The sequence below is a fragment of the Artibeus jamaicensis genome, unplaced genomic scaffold (genome assembly GCF_021234435.1).
Source record: "Artibeus jamaicensis isolate MK-2021 breed Jamaican fruit bat unplaced genomic scaffold, CSHL_Jam_final scaffold_1019, whole genome shotgun sequence".
In the NCBI taxonomy this organism is placed as follows: Eukaryota; Metazoa; Chordata; class Mammalia; order Chiroptera; family Phyllostomidae; genus Artibeus; species Artibeus jamaicensis.
The window spans coordinates 31,833,032-31,853,215 of NW_026522025.1; the positions used below are offsets into that span (position 1 = coordinate 31,833,032).

Consider the following 20,184-nt stretch of genomic DNA (forward strand, 5'->3'; position numbering starts at 1 on the left):
TGCCCCCCCCCCTCGCCCCCCGGCTGCACCCTGTATCATTAGGAGACAGTAAAGACAACTAACCTTGTTTGCGAGGGAAAACATTCTGTGGAAAGGATATTCAAGCTGAGATTTTATACATGAAACATTAAATTTCCCACTATTTAAATTCAATAATTTTTGTGTGACCATATTGTAAATTGAGTCTAGATTAATGAATTAAAATGAATAATATTTATCTAGGTAAATTTGATAAGCAACAAGATAAAAACAATGTGAATAGTAATACAAGAACTAGTGATGTGGGAAACTTTGAACAACCTTTTGTTCACCCAAACCCCAAGCACCCTGGGAAGAGAGATAAGGCCCATTGGGAAAGTAAACAACAGGATGTTCTCAAGGGCTAAGATTAGCAACCCCCCCCCACCCCCAGTCAGAACCAACTTCCATATTCCACTTCTGTATTCCGCTTTGCTACATTATAGGAAAATCGAAGCAACCAGACACCGAGGGATTCTGGAGTACGAGGTTTATTACTAATGTGCACGGGCCCAGAGGAGTCAGCCTCCAAATTCTGAGCCCCGAATAAAGGATTCTTGGGGGGGGTTATATAGCTTAGGGGTCTTCCTGTCTATGTGACAAAAGTGGGATACAGAAGCAGAATGTGATCATTGGTTCTATCAGCAGGGGTGCTAGTCCCAGTCCTACTGACTATCCTGCTCTTTGCTTTTCCCAGACGGCCCCATCACTCTCCCAGGGCGCCTGGGGTTTTGGGTGAACAAAGATCTTCCAAAGCTTCCCACATTATTCCCCCCTTTTATGCTAAACAACATTAGTGCTTGTTTTAGCATAACAACATTTTTGTAGGAATAAACAAGTCCCCCCTTTTCCTGGATTCAGAGCATTAATGAGGTTTCTTTCCTCATCATTTTTCTCCTCCTGTGATCTACTATCAGGGAGGGGTTCTGAGGCCTTTTTCTCCTTTTGGATTATTGTATACTTCTTTGTAGAACTACTTACATAGTTCTAACAAAGCAATCAAAGATTTAGAGCAAAAAGAATACAGATGGTGTAAAGACCAGGTATTTCCCTTGCTATCACCTATAATTCTAGTTCTATTATTGCAAAAGAGCAGTCAGAAACCGTTTTTTAACCTAAAATACTTTCATGTCTTTGCTCCCTACTTGCACTGTCCCAACTCTGGGTACTGTAAATCAGGAAAGAGTACACATCTGTGTTTCAGGTCGCTGGCACCATCAGCTGTATCAGGCAGGATCTCTAGCCAATCCAAAGTTATGTGGCATTCCCTCACGGTCCACTGGCAAGAGTTCTTTCGTACCAAGTTCTAAAGTCTCTTTTGCTTTCTAGGCCACGTGGCCAAAGGGGGAACCCCAAAGCCATGTGGGCTTCTTCTACTGAAGCTGCAGGGGTCCCCACTCTGCCCTAAACCGAGTGGCTCCCTCTTTTACCTGGGTACTTATCCCTTCATGTCCTGGAGCTGATCTTTTCTAAACTCTTATACAGGCCTCCCCCCTCAGGGGCTCTGCTCCTAGTTACATCCTGGGTAAGTGACTTCATTCCCCTAGCTCTAAGCCTGGCCACACTATTTAACACATCTACAAAACTAGCCAAAGGCCACAGATATGTCAAATAATCACTCTAGAGGTCAGCTGCAAAACCGTTGCTATGCAAAACAGCTCTCAATGGCCCTGCTCCATTCGTTCCTTCCCCCTGGGGGGGTTGAGGACATCTCAATATTTCTTGGACACCCCAAACTCTGGACCCTATCCTAAATCCTTTCTGGGGGCTCCCCTTGGATGCACCCTGTATCAACATTCCTCCTTTCAGATTTACACCCACTTTATAATCATATAAAGGAAAATGGACAAAGGTCTCATCTTCTTTTGCTTCTGGCTGGAAATGGACGCTGTACTACCTACCCCTGGGTCAGGGGTGCCCTGAAAGGGGGGGGGTCAGCAAGGAGGGAGTCCTTCCTGTAAGGGGAAGGACCTTACAGGGTCCTGGTCAGTTGGCTGTCACCAGGAAGTCACAGGCTTGGCGTCCGAAGGCTGGCATTACTGGACTGTTGGCATACTGGTCAGGTTGTATTCTGGGAAGGTCTCAGGACTCTGGTTTCAGGAGCCCAGGAAGCGCCCAGGGCCCTTTCCACCCGCAGGCCTGGGGACACCACAGAGCTGCCCTCCATCCACTCTACCAACTTTAAAGATAGGTAGCAACAGTCCTTTTAAGAGATGAGGAAACTGAGCTCTGTCAGAGGGTTATATAAATTGGCCAAGATCTATTGGCCAGAAAGTGCTAATGCCACCACTGGACCAAGTAGGTGATTTTCAAGTCAATGCTCTTTATCACATTATGCAATTTCTCTTGACACCAAATAGAAATATTTGCCTTTTGATGAAGAATTATACTGAAAACTTTTAAATGTGCAAGACTAAGCTATAATTTTGGATCGAAAGGTGGCGGAGTTAGAATTCTGAAGCAGAGACTTTGCTCACTAGTCAGTTGCTTTTTCTGTCCACTCTCAATCTGGCAAATGCCTGTGATGAACCTCTGCACATTTAGCTCACTCTCACTTGATCATCCTCACATATTTTTTCATTTTGTAACAGGACATGGTGACCAAAGCATCTACTTACCTGTTTGAAGCCACAGGGAAAAGACTTTATTTCAAACAAGTATCAATATTAATTCCTGAGACTTGGAAGGAAAACTCTCTGTACAAGATACCAAAATATGAAAACTATGAACAGGTAAGAGTCAAAAAACTTTTCTTAAGATATTAAATTTTCTGGTTCTCCACTGTGCTGCAAATTGTTTCAGAGTTTTCCAATCTAAATGTTATCGTTTGTATTTCTAACATTTTAAAAATCTTCTTAAACATTCTCAGGCTGATGTTTTAGTTGCACCACCTACCCAAGCAGGCAGAGATGAGCCATACACCAAGAAGTTCACAGCTTGTGGAGAAAAAGGAAAAAACATTCATCTCACCCCTGACTTTGTACTTGGAAAAAAACAAAGTGAATATGGACCAACAGGTAGGAATTTAGGTCAACATATAGTTTGTGATGATTCCAAAAAGCAGCTATGTATCCAGGTTAAGTGTACAAGCCTTAGAGCTCCGCTGCTTATTGGCTCTGTGTGACCTTCAATAAGTGAGCTAGCCTCTTTGAGCTTATTTCCTGTGAAATGGTGAATAGAGGAATTACTACTTTATAGAATCATTGTGAATGTTAAATTAGATAATCCATGTAACTGTACTTAGTAGAGTGTCTACAGACATTTGAACACAGAACAACAATAATAAGTCTTTTTCTTACAAAACATACTTTTCATCTCTTAATTTTTCAGTTCTCCACAGCTGGATATTAGTCAATCACATGCCACCTTGATGGAAGGCAAATGCATGAAAAGCTGAAAAAAAGCCAAGATGACAGTTCCCAGACAAGAGAAAACACTCTTGGGCTGTAGTTGCTGATATTATCATTTAACTTCTTTGGTTGAAGCAGATGTGCTTGTCTATTAGTGATCACTCTTACCTATAAAGAATGGCAGTTTCATCTAGCTCAATCCAAAAGTTAAGATCATTGATTCAAATGAACTAAAGCACATTTTTTCATATATCACTAAACAGGAAAACATGCCTGAATCCATATACCCCAAGATTATCTCTCCTTCTTCAATTGTCCATTCAATGAGCATTCACTAAGTCTCTCATTTCTGTCAGTTAGCTCTGGTTCTCATCATTACCTGAACCTGTTTCCCCCGCAGTCTTGAAAGCTCTATCATCTCATCCCATACCAAACTTGATTCTCTCCCATACTTTAGTCTGACCATGTTTCTTCTCTTTGGCACCTCTAATCTTTTGCTCCCTTATAGCTTTAATTGTGTCCCTACCTAGAATGTTTAGCAAGGTATAAGTAGTTCAAGTCCCTCACCATTTTTATCCTTATGTTTCATTCAACTTGCCAAATCCTCTCTGCTGAATTTCCAGCTAATTTCCATTTGCTCCTGTTAATGTTTCCAAGATTGTGAAAGAAAATTACAAAATTAATTGGTATCATTACAAAAACACATTTTTCAAACCTAGTGAAGCCCTCAAACCTACTCAGCAATGTTGTACTTGCCTCTTCTCAATTCCCTTTCTCATTCCTCAGGAACTGTTTTAAAACTTCTACCATATTTTTCAAGATCTCCAGTCACTTCATTCAATATCATCAGTCAACAGATGCCTTCATTAAGAAAACAGAACCCCTACTTTTTCTTCTCTACTTCTAAACTCATGCCAACATTCACCTAATCTTAATTGAGGAGAATTTTCTTCAATTTTTAAAGATAACATTCCCACTTGAGCTCTTGCTCTTTTCTTGTACCCCTCCCCTCAGCCCTATTCCATAACTGACAGTTTTCCCCCTCACTTTTAGACAGAAGTTTCCCCTATAATGTTAAACAAGTGTTTGTGAAAACTCACATTCTGAAAAAACAGTGTTCTAACAACAATACAGCTCTTGAAAAATAAGATTAAGAACATAGTCCTCAAAATATATGCAATTTGTAATAAAATGATAAGAACAACAATAATTGCCTGAAGTATATTTTAACCCTCCTGGTATTAGCTCGGTTTGCTGGAGACTGCCATCACAGTAGATATTAAAAGTACACAGACAAAGAGCGGAATGCTGTTAGAATTGAGAACTGGGCTAGTGGGAACTGAGACGTGATGTACTTCATACTTCCAACTTCCCCTTCTCCATGTCTATTTCCTTGAAGCTTTGCTAATATTAATAAAACAAAAATCCTACTTGGTTTTTCTTCCATCAGGTTGTGGATTTACCTTTATTTTTCCATTTACCCTGAAATTCTTAGAAAAAAAATGTTTTTATTCTGACTCCCTGTAAGTTCATCCTAATAAAAGAATATCTTATTCACTTTATATTTTTAGTACCTAGTATAGTGTTAAGTATATAATTTATAATTATTTTCATATAATTAATGCTTATATGTCCTAAGTGCTATAAATTAATCACTTCATTTAGATATCCTCAGCATTATATATGATCTATACTAATCTATACTAGTGTTTTCAATCTTTTTTTATTATTGATTCCCCTAAAAAATATTTATAGACATTTTTAACATTTAGTTAAAACTTTCATACCACAAATTTACATATCTGTTCATGTTGTTAGTAGGAGTTGTGGTGGGGTTCTGCCCTCAGGGGTCCCCAATCCACCACAGATAAGAAGTCTACCAAGACATAATCTTTTTGGGGAGGAAAGGTGACCAATTTCTCAAAGGAGAAAGGCCAGGAGCTTTTTCTTCAGTGGGCTTTTATTGGGTTCAATTTGCACAGGAATACAGGTAAAGCTCATCAGTCATTGTCAGGCAGTAAAGATCAAACAACAGATAACACACAAAGAACTCTGAGGGCTTATTCTGAGTCAGGGTCAGTTAGCTAAAGGGCCATAAAACTTTGGAAAACAAACTCATTTCATGCTTGGACCCTTATCAGAAAATTGAGGACATTCTCAACAAAACAGGTTTCACAGGATTTTACGCATTCTTTCTCAGGCATGTTCACCCCAGGGAATCACCTGTTTTTGCCCATGGCTGCATCACCCTCTGGCATTATTTTACATTTAAGTCAGACAAGGGAAGTAAAGCAGCCAAGAGATTAGGATACTTCTTGCAGACAGAATAAAGACTCAGGCTATGTCAAAGCTGAGGGTCAAGGGTCCACCACCCCCTTTATCTAGAGCCCCCCCCACACAAGTCCTTCCCTGAGGGCCCCTTAGTGATAATGCCTGTCTTAGAACATCCCTCTTTTGAGGAATCTTAGCCATCATTGGCTAACCAGTCATCCGCCTGGGGCCAAGCAGGGTGAAGTAAAAGGGGGCAGAGGCAGCACCCCCTACCAAAGAGATAAGTTTTGTCTTCTTAATGGCTTATGGTCCCAAGGTCTCAGTCAGCTTTAGCCATGGGGGGTTACAGCTTCTGAAACCAGGCAGGTGGTTCCCAACACAGAGTAAACTTTATAGAACCAAAAACTATTGTAATATCTAAGACATTTTGTCCCCTAACTCCAAAATCCAAAACTTAAAGCCCAGTCTATTTCATCCATAGAATATACATACACACATAATAAATGTTTTGTTGATTTCACATGTTGTAGAATTAAAATATATTATATACAATATTATAATTTAAGATAATGCTATATGTTTTTATAAACAAAAATATAAATATTGGCACTTATTTAAAACCCAAATTAGGGCATTTCTTAAAATATGTGAAGGATGAATTTTGTCACTTGAATTTCGACCATGTATTTGGAATATTTTCCCACAGGTAGACTGTTTGTCCATGAGTGGGCCCATCTCCGCTGGGGAGTGTTTGATGAGTACAATGAAGAGAAGCCTTATTACAGTACTTCGTCAAAAACAATTAAAGCAACAAGGCATGACCATTTACATTTTCTTAAATTACTTCAGCCTGTAACTTTCTCTTTTCCTTACTTTGATTTATTTGAAATACCATTCATTTTGTCCCAATGTAGATAACAGATGCTATATGACAAAACAGTGCTTTTCTAGTTTTGTTTTGTTTCATTTTTAGAAAATGTATCTCCAAGTACTAGTTGCCCATTTAAAATACAGATAACTTCAGGAGCATTTGGAAGCCAAGGTGACATACCTCTCCACTATGGCTGCCAGAACTCATTTACACTGAAGTTGTAAATGAAATCAACCAGCTTCAAGGAGCCAACAGGGATCTCTTAGGATTTATAAAATTTATTTTAAAATACCAATCTAACATCACAGTTAATAAAAGGCAATACTTTCAGTTCTGAGGTCAAGAGAGCTGAATGGGTGGAAGAAGTCTATCTAAAATTGTGCGCCATCAGTTTAATCAATCTTAGATGCCCCACTGGGGCTGGGGACTTATTAAAAATGCACAAACTCAAAGATACATGATTTCAATGAAGGCCTTTTATCAGTTCATAGCACCAGTTTCAGGACACATATTTTAAAGTGTTATAATGATTATATTTGTTTATATCACACTCCCTCTAAATGTCTAGTTTCTACTGCAGGAAATTCATCACGATTGTTAATATAGATAACATTATATTCACTGAGTTTTGGGATAGTAGGAGCATACATATATGTAGGACACTCCCTAAATGACTGTAGAAAAACTAGTCATTGTTTCTTAAATATGAACTGGAAGCACATTGAAAATGTGTTCACATCCCAGCATGTTTGATATATCCCATGCAATATGGGCATAATTGCAATTCTGTGCAATAAAACATATGTCTAAAATGCCTCCACCATTCTGCTCTGTCTGAGGCAGTACCTCAGTCTTTCCTTCAGGCCATATTTCACTTTGGATAAAAATGTTCCTTGACTAATCAAAACATTTGTAGTTATTCCATATCACATTCTTCTGGAGATCTCTTTTTTGAAAACAATCTCTGAAGAACAAGCTCAGGTGGTAGCAAGAGTAAATGGTTTCACAAGTAGATGCCTGCAAGGCATTTACTACCACAAGGCTACCAGGAGAGCTGTTAGGAAAAGGGGAGCCTCCAGCCATTTGTGTAAGCAGGGCAGCAGAAACCTTAATCTCAGCAGATAATTTAGCCATTGTGTATGCTAGAGATACCACTTAAAATTTCCCTCCGAAATTTCTTGGGAAATGGCTCTGGTAGAAAGCCTTAAACTTTGCTGTCAAATAAAAATAAAAACCTCGATAGAGAAACACAAGATTTTCAAAAAATGTTAATGGTTAGGTTGCCTCAAAGACTAACTGTCACCTATTTTCAGGTGTTCCACAGGTATTACTGGGAAGAATAGAGTTTATAAGTGTCAAGGAAACAGTTGTATACTTACTAGATGCAGAACTGATCCTAAGACAAAACTGTATGAAAAAGGTTGTCAGTTCTTCCCTGATAAATATCAAACTGAAAAGACATCCATAATGTTTATGCAAGGTATTGATTCTGTAAGTATGTCATACTTCATATTGTATATTTATAATCAAAGTACATGTTATCCTGTTTGCAAAATACCTGCGCAGGTGACCTGAACAATTAGATGTATTGATGTAGAATTATTTGAACATTGATTGGCACACAGTAAGCACTCAATTAGTGTTACTTATTATTACTATTATTGAAAATCCACCTTACTATTTATTATGATTCATCAATGAATCATATTTCATTAAGTAGCATATTTGCACAGCAGATTTTTTAATTTTTATCATACTTTTAGTCAAATTTTAAATACATTATATATAAAACTTATTATTTTCATTTTATTAACCTTTTAGGTTGTTGAATTCTGTGATGAAAAAACCCACAACCAAGAAGCTCCAAGCCTACAAAATGAAAAGTGTAACTACAGAAGCACCTGGGAGGTAATTAGCAATTCTGAGGACATAAAAAACTCCATGCCTATGGCGGGATCACCCTCTTCGCCTGTCTTCTCATTGCTGCAGACCAGAGAAAGAACTGTATGCCTTGTTCTTGATAAGTCTGGAAGCATGGGGGTAAGTTCATGGGCCCATTTTTCCTAGATATAGTGACTAGTGGGCAGGGGGAGTGAATGCCTAAGAACACCGAGAACATTGCCTTCACCTGGGTTGTTAAACTGCATGGTGGCATAAGTCCCATCACGTCCTGGGATCAAGACCTCAGATTGGGCAGTGACTATTGTAATGAAAAAAGGACAGCAATGGAGTTTAAAAGTCCTAACCTGAGGGTCTCTTTCTTTTCTTCCAGAAAATGGAGGGTTTACTTAGGAGGACTTTTAGGCCCATTAATAAAGATTTAGTTAGAAGATCGGAACATAGATTGAAATATTGAAGTATTTTCTCATCTGCCCCCTTTACCTACTGGAAATACTTGACAGATATGAGGACAAAGAGGATTGGTGAACTCCTTTCAGAGTCAATCTGCTTTATCATCTATATAAAGGACCTCTTAACAGTCAAAGATACAAACAAAAAGCTTCACCATAAGGAAAATATGGTCAGATTTAGCCACTCATTCCTTCCACTATCATTCAGTAAATGGCACGATGCTAGGCTCTAGCAATCGAGATCCATAACCTTGCAGTGTTCACAGTTGCATTGCGAAAACTTTCCCTTCCACATTACTTGGTTAACTCATACTCCTTCAAAATTTTGTGCAGGCACCCAGCTCCTCCAGGAGAAGGACTGGTCTTCCAAGATGGGCTGAAGGCCCTCTGCTGGTCTCTCACAATGAACTGTACAAACCTCTGTTACTGTATATATATTGAAATCACACATTTCTCTCCCACTAGATGAGGCACCCCTCTAGTGCTTGGAACCATATCCTCTAGGAACCAGTCCTCTGGTACCTGAAACCATGCCTTACTCATATTTGTCTCCTTTTTGCCTCAAGCGAGATTTACCACATATAGGTGCTCAATAAATAATTATTGAAATAAATGGCCTACATAAGATCAGACATAACGTGATAAGGCACCCGGAAGGATGGCACATTTGAGGCAGAACTGAGCATGCTGAAGATCAGAAACAATATATTCAACAAACGGGGGATTGTGTGGTTATTGAAAAAGGCAGAGAATAATCCACAATAGCACAGGCTTTCAGAAGAGCATCAGTGCTAAACACCAGCACATAGAAATGTTCTAGGAAGTGTCAATGGGGAGAGATGATAGAGGCAGGAAGTGACAGAGACAGCCCTCAAAAATGGAGATGTAGAAGTCTCTCACTCTGATCTGGATCTAGGGAGTTCAGAAGGGAATTTGGGCATGTGTTAAGGGGAGGCACTACAGATAAGTCGGTGTTGAGGGACTGGAAAAGACAAAAATGTCTGAAGAGATTTACACCTGGGCATTCACTAGGTAAGAGAGATATGAGTCTTAATGGGTTCCCAGAGAACCAATTCCAAATAATTCATTGGTGGAGAAATGGTGGGGAGAGATTAGGAGAAAAGGTAGAAACAGGACCTCTCAGAATTTAGCTGCAGGTCAAAAAGGTTTTAACTTTTGAATTGTTTAGTTTCCAGTAGATAGGGAAATTTCAATCTCTAGTTGGAATCCTGATAGTCTAGTTTGATACTGTGGGACCTTGGAAGTGGTTTCATCTTCATACTGCAGCAGTAATTAGGAAGTCTCTAAGGTACGAACTATCACCCTGCAATTCCAACCCAAGCCCTGAACCTGCACCTGTATTTTGGGAGCTAAGTAGTCAAGAATCACTGCTAGTTAAAAGCCTGTGTTCCTTACTATACCATATATTTTCATAATGCACATAACTATATTTTTTAATATTATCAATTTAAAAATTGCTTTCTTTAATAATACCAATTACTAATAATGGAAATGACTAATAATACAAAATTCTTAACAGCTTCTGTTTACTCACTTTATGTAAACTGCTATTATTTTCCTGTCAAAACCACTTGGTTGTTTTTCTTGTCCTTGTTCATTCAGAGTTCTGATCGCTTAAATCGAATGAATCAAGCCGCAAAATTCCTGCTGCAGATTATTGGACATGGAACCTGGGTGGCGATGGTGCACTTTGATAGTGCTGCCTACATTAACAGTGAGCTGATCCAAATAATAAGCACCAAGGAAAGAGAAATGCTCTCGAAACTCTTGCCTACAGCAGCTAGTGGGGGAACTTCCATCTGTTCTGGAATTCAATCAGCATTTCAGGTGAAATTCATACTGCTTCTATAGTTTGTTTGGATTTTTAAAAATTTGTATTTATTTATTTTTAATGAGAGGGGAGAGGAGAGAGAAAGAAAGGGAGAGAAACATCGATGTGAGAGAAAACATCAGGAATTGGAACAGCCACCTTTCAGTTTGCAGTGCAACACCCCACAGCCTAAGTGGCATCAGCCAGCACCATTTGGTTTTTTATTATAAGGACTATTTTCTATTAGTGCTGCTGCACATACTTGCTCACTGATTTTGGCATAACTAATTCACTTGATTTTCTTAATGGATCAGTGAATCAGTGAATAAACCGATGGGTAAATACAGTACTATAAAAATGCCGCTGAGTATAAGTCCAATGAAGTCAAGGACATATTTTTTTTTGTTTCTTTCTTTGTTTTGTGTGTGTGTGTGTGTTTGTTTTGTTTTGTTTTTTACCTTGCAATAGTCAGTGCTCAATAAATGTTAGTTAAATAAACAAGTGTGTTGAGCAGCAAAAGTCATAAGCACTTAAGACAATGAAACAAGTTACATGGTATGATTCTACCTTGGGCCAATCCCCATTTTAGTTTCTGTGACATTCAGGTAGGACAACAAGATGCTTACCTATTAAAGCAGATGTAGCAGGGACTGTTAGTCACGGAGTAAGGAACACAGGTGAGAACATGAGTTCTGACATCACAGTACTGACTGCTATTTCCCAGCTATGTGATCTTGGGCAACGTTTTTAGTGTCTCGATGTCTTATCTGTAAGATATAGTCATAAAAATATCTACCTCGTAGGAAAATATGGGAATTAAATGAAATATATTCACATACAAGAACAATTATATTACATAGTAAATATATCATTCACATCTATTATCACAAATCTTATTTTTTCCAAGTTTTCATCTTGAGCTTAGAATTAATGTCAAATGTGTCATTTTCCTGCTTAGAAATCTTCACTCTCCCCTCGCAGTCAATAAAATTCAGTCTGAATTCTTCAGTCTGATGTTATTCAAAAGGCTCTTACCCCCTCAGTAAAGCTGCTCTCATCTCCCTTTCCAGCCTTTTGTCTCATTTCTCCCTTTCCGATGCTCTGCGCTGTAACCAATTTACCACGCCCACTGTTGGCCAAGCCCCCACCACGTGCTAACGGCCTCTGTACTTTCACACAGGCAACTCCTCTGCCTGAGTCTCCTTCTGTCCATCTTCGCAGGCTAACATTCTACCAATTTTTCAAAACCCTCCCTTCTTCCTGTAGCATTTTCTGTTGTTCCCCAAACTATTAAATCTCTCTCATTTATAAATTGTATAACATTTTAGTGTAGCTTTCCAGCATGAAGTCCTAGGTTAAAACTCCAATTATCACTTACTAGCTTTGTGGCACTAAGCATGATTCTTCATCTCTGAAGTCACCAATGACCTCATTGGTAACATGGGGTAATAAAGGCTGGTACATAGGGTTTTTAATGTTTTAATTTATTCAAGATATATTTATTGTAGAAAGTAGGAGGCAAACATATAATTTATTCAACATATACTTATGTGCCAAGCAAAGCTTCTCTGTTCTTGTGGTACATGTGATTTCAGTAAGGAACTGAAAATACATAAATAAATAAATGAATGAAAACAATAATGGTAGGTGGTAAAGACGGTGTTGTAAGGAAACCAAACAGAATAATGAGACAGAGTAACTGGGAAAGCAGGGGCACTGCCTACTTTAGGTGGAGCGGCCACTGAGACCCTCTCTGAAGGGTAACCATTAAGCTATGCTTTGAAGGATGAGAAAGAGCCATCAGTTCAGGCAGAGAGGAAAGTGTAAAGTCCCTTAAGAAAAGAACTGGATTATTCTATGAATTTATAAAGCTAGTGGCACTGGAGTTTGACAAATGAGGGGGTGCAAAATGTAGTTGGCAGGTAGATAATGGCTAGATATTTCAAAGCTTAAAAATATAAGAGGTTTTCATTTTATTGTAAGCACAACAGAAAGTTACTGAAGGGTTTTAAGTATCAGAGATTGATCATCAATTCATGTTTTAAGATGACTTTGGTTGCCCTGTATAAAATAAACTGTAGGGAGTAAGAATAGTAGTAGGGTAGTGGGCCAGGGACAGATCAGGGGCTTGGACTTGAATTACACATCATATAAAATACATTTAACACTTAGCAAATGTTTCAGAGAGTGTAGCACTATAACACTGTGTTGTTTCTCTTGAACTACAGAATATATTCTCTTTGCCACTAATCTTTTATCTCCTCAGTCCCTCATCTCTATCTTAATAAATACTTTTTAATTTAATCTTTACTGTATTTTTTAATTGAAAAAGTAAGTTTATTTCCTAAATCCTAATGATGGTAAGGTCAATAAAATATTTTTCCATATGATACCATATTTAAAAAAAGTTATAGCACCTTAGTAAAACAGCACTGTCAGGCAAACAAATATTTTAGGAAATCCCCAAGATTGAAAGAAAGAGAATAAAGAAAGCCAATAAAATGTAGACAGAGTCTTCATAAAGAAACTACCTTCGTTATTGATTTTAAAATATTTAACATATAGCCCTGGCTGATGTAGCTCAGTGGATTGAGCACGGGCCTGCGAACCAGACAATCGCGGTTCGATTCCCAGTCAGGGCACATAGCAGGGTTGCAGGCCAGTTCCCTGCAGGCCAGTTCCCAGCAGGGGATGCATGAAAGGCAACCATACATTGATGTTTATCTCCCTCTCTCCTTCCCTTCCCCTCTAAAGATAAATAAATAAAGTCTTTAAAAAAAATAAAATACTCTACATTTGATGCAGTACATGTATCCAAATGTTAAAAAAAAATATTTAACATATATTTTTGTAAGATAAAATATAGTATTTTGAGCATAGCCATTTTATATCTCTTGAGAAATATCTCTAAAATTTTTAACTTTAAAATTTGTCTTATTTCTGAAGGAAATCTGAAAGTCTGTTTTCTTCCTCATTAATGTCTGACAGAGAAAGTGCATGCTTGCTTTGGTGAACTTCCCTGATCTTGTCATTTCAGGTTTGTGGTCACGTCTTGTGAAGTTTGTTGACAGCACATAGTCTCTTTGGAAATTTCACTTCTGTTAATTGTTACATTTTTTTACTGTATTTTTATATTACCTTTTAGTTTTCTTACATTCTACTCTCCCCAGTAACCACCACACTGTTGTCCATGTCCATGATTCCTTTTTTTTTTGTTCCATCTCTCCTCCCTCCAACCTCCTCCTCCCCACTAGCTGTCATCCTGCTCTCCATTTATGAGTCTGTCTCTATGTCATTTGTTAGTTCAGTTTGTTCATTGGATTCCACATATGAGTGAAGTCATTTGGGATTTGTCTTTCTCTGACTGGCTTATTTCACTTAGCATATGTTCTCCAGGTTCATCCACACTGTTGCAAAGCTAAAATTTTCTTCTCTTTTATGGTGAAGTGATATTCCATTGTGCAAATGTCCTATAGTTATTTTATCCACTCATCTATTGATGGACCCTTGGGCTGTTTCCATGTCTTGACAATTGTAAATAATGCTACAATGAACACAGGGGTACTTATATTCTTTTAAATCAGTGTTTTGGATTCCTTTGGATATATTTCCATTAGTGGGATCGCTGGGTCAAAAGGCAAATTCATTTTTAGTTTTTTGGGGTATCTCCATACTGCTTTCACAGTGACTGCATCGGTCTGCATTCCCCCCACAGTGCAAAAGTTTCCCCTTTGTCCACATCCTCACCATCGCTTGTTTGTTGATTTATAGAGGCTAGCCATTCTGACAGGTGTGAGATGGTATCTCATTGTGGTTTTAATTTGCATTTCTCTGATGATTCAGTAAATATTTTTCAATTTCATTCCATCCTTGCCAGGAATGCAGAAGCCATGTAGTGCTATTGAATCCCCAGAAGCCAAAACAGTGACTAACACATATTAAGTACTTAGTGAATAACTAACACAAGAAAGGAAAAGGTGAAGAAAAGAGAAATCTGCTTAATCTTTGGATCTTTGCAATGAAATGTGTAGGGAGGATGTGATGGTGATTCAGTAAATATATAAAAGCATTTCCCATTTCTCAGTCTCAGTTTGTTAGGGATTTTCACACAGGAAACCCTTTCTTGCAAATCTACACACCTCCACTCCAAACGCATGGAAGTCACTGATAAATCTGTTAGTTTTTCCCCTTGGCCTGCACTGGATTTCTCCAAATGGTATACCAAGAAGCCACTACCAATTAAACCTCTCAGAGAAGATAAAATATAATTGCTGTCCCGTGACAAATTCTCTTATCCTTTTTTACAGGAGCCTAGATTCAGAAATATGAGTGTAAACTGTTTGGCTTTGTAGGAAAGGGGTTCAAGCCACAAATAGAATTCCATCTCAGTAAACATAATTCATGTATTCTCTGAGCACCACCAATATATTTAGTTTTGTTACTTAGCTTGTTACTTTTAGATGTAAAATAAAAGTTATAGAACTAACCTTGGCCTGCTTAGAACTTTCTATATCCTTTCTTTATAAGCATACGAGGGTTCCCCAATTTGAAACCATTAAGATTTTTTAAATGTTCAAGTGGTTGCATAACGTGTTTAGCTATCTGTACAACAGATTTATCTGTGCAACAGATTTTATATACTGAACGTTTGTCAGAGCAAGGTCTAGTCAAAGAAATGAGAAATATTTAACGCTACTCTACAATTACATTTCTAGTGCCTGGTTGACCTGACTTCCCCAGACTGAGATGTAATTGTTATTTAACCCAAGTAGGATCTTCCAAAGCCCTGCTTCCACGTAATTTCACTTGAGCAAATATTCGCTATAGCAGATGGACAGAAAATACAGTCACATTTAACTTCCCTTAGAGGTTGTTGATTGCAGATTCTATAATTTGAAAATAGAACCTATCTCTTTTTTCTGCACATTTTTATTTTCTCTGTACATCTTCTTCTAATTTCCTGTAAGTCTACTTCACCTAGGAATATTTTCTAATTATGCTTTGATTAGGTAATTAGAAAAAGGCTCTCCCAAACAGATGGATCTGAAATAGTGCTGCTGACCGACGGGGAGGATAACTATGCAAAAAGTTGTATTGATGAAGTGTCAAAAAGTGGAACCATCATTCATTCAATTGCTTTGGGGCCATCTGCTGATGCAGCAGTCACAGAGATGAGCCTTATAACAGGTAAAATATGCCCTGTGTATTCTAGTCCTTTAATAACAGTGCATAAGTGTAGAAACTGACAACTGAACTTCTTTGGAGCTCTGAAGGCACTGTTCCAGGAGCTAGGGACCACAATTAAACCATACCTGATCTCTGCTGTCAAGGTGCTCAGAGTCCAGCTGGCTAGAGTGACAAATAAATCTACCAATCAGATAGCATAATCAGATAATATTCCTCCATAACAGGGGGACTATATCTGAGGCAAGCACTATGTGAGCAGAGGAAGCCATTAATTCTCCCAGGGTTGTATAAATCAGGGAAAGAAGGCATGAGAGGCCAGGCGACTTCTGAGCTGGGCCTTGAACAAGATGCTGAATTTCTCTGGGAAAAAAAGGGTAGAAAAGATGATCAGGTCATGAGTAAAAACTCTTGTTGTCATGAGGATGCAGGACACGTGGAGGGACAGTAAGAAATCCCTGAGACCAAAGTTTACTTAGGCTGCAAGTGTAGGTGGGAAATAGGGTTAACAGAGGCTCAACTGATCAGATCAAAATAGCAAAGAAGGTTCTAGATAAAAATTTACTCTGGTAGCTATTATCTGAGATACTGAGATGTGTGATAAAAATGGATTACTTGTTTTCAGTGCCTTCTTAAATATAGTACAGAATACACAATTTAAAACTTTGTGATATCAATTATTACAGGGTGGGGCAAAAGTAGATTTACAATTGGGAGTATGTGAAACATAGAATTTATTTCTGTATTATTATTGATTAATTATTGTATTATTTTCCACGTGGACAATTGTAAACCTACTTTTGCCCCACCCTGTATATTGACTTGGCTTCTAATGTTACCAAATATACACTTGTTTTTTAAATGCTTAGTTGTATAAACTCCCGTAGTTTCAAAGTGCTTCCATGGCCTTTGTAGACTTTATTTCTGTCCCAATTAGCCCCCCAAAAGTACTCCTTTTGGGCACTTGTCTCCATTGTTTACTGTGTTTCTCTCCCCTCATTACCAGCTATGGTCAGGCTACCTCGATATAGCAGCTCTTTAACCATCCTGGTTCTCTGATTCTGATCCACTGTGGCTGGAAAATCTCAAAGCCAACACTGTTAAGAACTGTATCATAAAGTAAAAATGAGTAATTCTTTGAAGGGACTGTGTGAAGTCTGAGAGCTTTAATATGTGGAATTATAACAGCTTTTTAAAATATTCTACGATTATTTAATGCATTTCAACCAGCTGAGATTTCTATAAGTGAAGTGTACAGGTAGCTTCCACTTTCTGGTTATGGCACTTTTATGTTACTATTTTAGAGTTATTCTTTACCTCTATCTGGTTTGGTTATATTTTAATAAGATATACTAAGACTATTGGTTTGTTTACTGTTACCTTAAAATCACTAACTAAATTGTGGTAAGTACTTAGTAGAAAGCAGCCTAGTTAATGTACTTACATTTTAGGAGGAAGCCATTTTCTTGCCTCGGATAACACCATGAACAACGGCCTCATCGATGCTTTTGGGAAGCTCGCATCAGGAAACACCGCCGTTTCCCGGAAGTCTCTTCAGGTCTGAGTTCCTATTCCTCGGGTTTTTGTGTTTGCATTTAGCCATAAACAAGAAAAATAACTTGGTTGTTACAAGTTTCGAGTTCTCTATATTTCACAAAGTAAATTGTTAATTAAATCAAAACTTAAGTATGAAATAGAAATTATTCTTTAGATATGGCCAAAGTAAATAGTGAAATAAGTAGTAAAATAACAGACATTTTTTTTCTTTTTCTTTTCACATAGATTTTGGTTACAGGATAACATCCTAGTGTTAAATTTTTCCATTAAAAAATAGACTTTGTCCCATAATATAGCATCCACTTTTCTGTGAATGCTTAAAAAATACCATACTTCTAAGATTTCTCACGCCCTTCAGTGTTGTGAAATAAATTTAAATTAGATGAATTAATTCAAGAACTTGGTTTGGAATTGGAACTAAAGTATCTTGGAAAGAAATTTATCTGAATAAATAGAATGAATAATCATTACATATCTACAAATTTAGGGTTTCCTTTAATGTTTTTGACCACTCTTTCACTGGCTTTCTATTTTATTCTCCTCTGAACTCAACTTCTTTATTCATTCATGTTTAAAAAACACTCTCATTTTCTGTTATTAGATTCAAAATCTTGGACTAAACTTTGATTCTTTATTCATGGCCCACGTGAAATGTCAACATAGTCTATTTCCTTGACAGTGTTTTTTCCAGAATTCTGTTTTTATCTGTATCCATTCCCACCAAGTCTGTTGTATGTGAAGGCTTACCCTCCATCTTCCCATTCATTAGATCACTGCCTACATTAAAGTTTGACATGATCACCTAAAAAAACCGATTTTCCTCTAGTCCCAAACAATGAAAATCACATACATTATAGGATGCAGGATGAGAATTCTATGTGCAAATTGATATAGAGAACTGGTCTGTAGCTTTACATTGCGAACAGATTAAATAGTGGTCTGGGATCTAGCTTGGCAGTGTATGGAGAATAAACTGAAGAAGAATAAAACTAATTTCTGAGTGTTTCACTCTGGTTGTCTTATAAAACAATGCTACTACTGTTTAAAATTGACAAGAGAAAAATTGATTTTGAAGATATTGTTTTGTGTTCTGTTTAAAATTTAGTGATTTTTAGTGGATAGTGGGACATTAAAATATAATATTCCAAAGGAATTTTAAATATAAGAGCAGGATGTAGAAACTCAGCCATAAAAGAGACATTTGCATATAGAAGTTTAAAAAATGGACTTCATAAACTGTATGGAAGGGGCAGAAAGGTTTTGCTCCCCTCACTTAAAATCCCAAAGAGTGGGGTTTTGCCCCGCTCTGTATGGCAGCCAGAATACAGAGGAGAGGGTGTATCTCACGCTTTACTCAGTTATTTTTCCCTGCTGCTATGTAACCAAAGGCTTCTAACTTTCCTGATGGAGAGTCTAAAAAAGTCACTCACTTTAAAAAAATAACACTGTCAACTTGATAATAACACTTTGTCCACTCAAAGACATATCTCCTTAACATAGGACTGAGATTTTTGTCACCACAATGATGTTTCAATGGTAAAATTCACTCTCTTCTCTCAGCACTCATATAGAGGTATATTTGGTTTAAGGCTGGGTTGGAACAGAAGTGAAATTCCCCATCATTTTCTGAAATGACACATCTATGGAAAGCACCTTTTTGGTCAGTAGATTAAAGTCTGCTGTACTTGACTAAGAGCCATCCACAAAGACTTGAAAAACTTTCTTTGAGGCTCCTCTCGGACAAAGATTCTAACGTTTGTTTCTCAAGATTCCAACCTTCATAAACATCATTTTGCCCTCTTCACATCCCTCTTGGGCTTGTTTATTGTCAAGGGTTACTCACTCTTAAATGTGTGAAAAGTTATTTGAAGATTTCACACCAGAAAAATATCCATGAGTGCTTGTCCCAGGATTTGCTAGTCCTGGCATTACTGAGTCTCTACTCAAATACTGTAGCCACCACCATCAATAAGTCTTTTCTTTTAGGTCATCAAGAAGTTGGGTAAACTGAGGGCAACTCACACGCACACATACACACACATACACCCTACAGGAATCCTTCTTTGACTTTTAGCACCCTTTAATGCTAAAGTCTCAGGTGGATGTTTACAAAATAATTGAGAAAAATAATATGGCCATGTCTCCAACTGTAAAACACATTCTCCTATTCTAATGCTTTTATTAACTTCTATCCCTTCCTCAGACCCTATGTCTCCATACCTTCTACCTAACGACTGTCACAGCCCAATCAGCTTTCAGAGAGATCACAAGCCTAAGGAAGTTTGGGCCCATATAAGCTTGTTCTCACGTCAGGCTGGAAATTAAAAGCTATGTTTTAAAAAGAATAAAGAATAAAATTACTCTTCTCTCCAGGCACTAATTTTAAATATATATGTTTGTATAGCTTGAAAGTAAGGGATTAACACTCAACAATGATATTTGGATGAATGGAACTGTAATAATTGATAGCACCGTGGGAAAGGACACATTTTTTCTCATCACGTGGGAAAGACAGAATCCCATTATTTCTCTCTGGGATCCCACTGGAACATCAATGGGAAATTTCATAGAGGACCAGGGCTCCAAAATGGCCTATCTCAGTATTCCAGGAACTGCAAAGGTAAGCAATGAGCTTTTTGATTCCCACACAAACCTGTTTCATAGCTTAAAATACATTGTTTAATATCATAAATATGAGTACCAATACTTGTGTTATCTTCAAAATTAAGATAAAATACAATGTACTTTCTA

The 20,184-nt window shown here is 37.7% G+C and overlaps 1 protein-coding gene across 1 annotated transcript in view; it reads left to right on the top strand.

Moving 5' to 3' along the window:
• The window catches only part of CLCA4 (chloride channel accessory 4), a 39,531-nt gene that overhangs the window by 11,252 nt on the left and 8,095 nt on the right, over positions 1-20,184 (top strand). Inside the window, exons 2-10 of the mRNA XM_037136542.2 lie at positions 2,610-2,750; positions 2,888-3,035; positions 6,346-6,454; positions 7,824-8,001; positions 8,332-8,550; positions 10,485-10,709; positions 15,702-15,879; positions 17,328-17,434; positions 19,838-20,053. Coding sequence (XP_036992437.2) covers positions 2,610-2,750; positions 2,888-3,035; positions 6,346-6,454; positions 7,824-8,001; positions 8,332-8,550; positions 10,485-10,709; positions 15,702-15,879; positions 17,328-17,434; positions 19,838-20,053 — 1,521 coding nt within the window. The remainder of the gene's footprint in view (positions 1-2,609; positions 2,751-2,887; positions 3,036-6,345; positions 6,455-7,823; positions 8,002-8,331; positions 8,551-10,484; positions 10,710-15,701; positions 15,880-17,327; positions 17,435-19,837; positions 20,054-20,184) is intronic.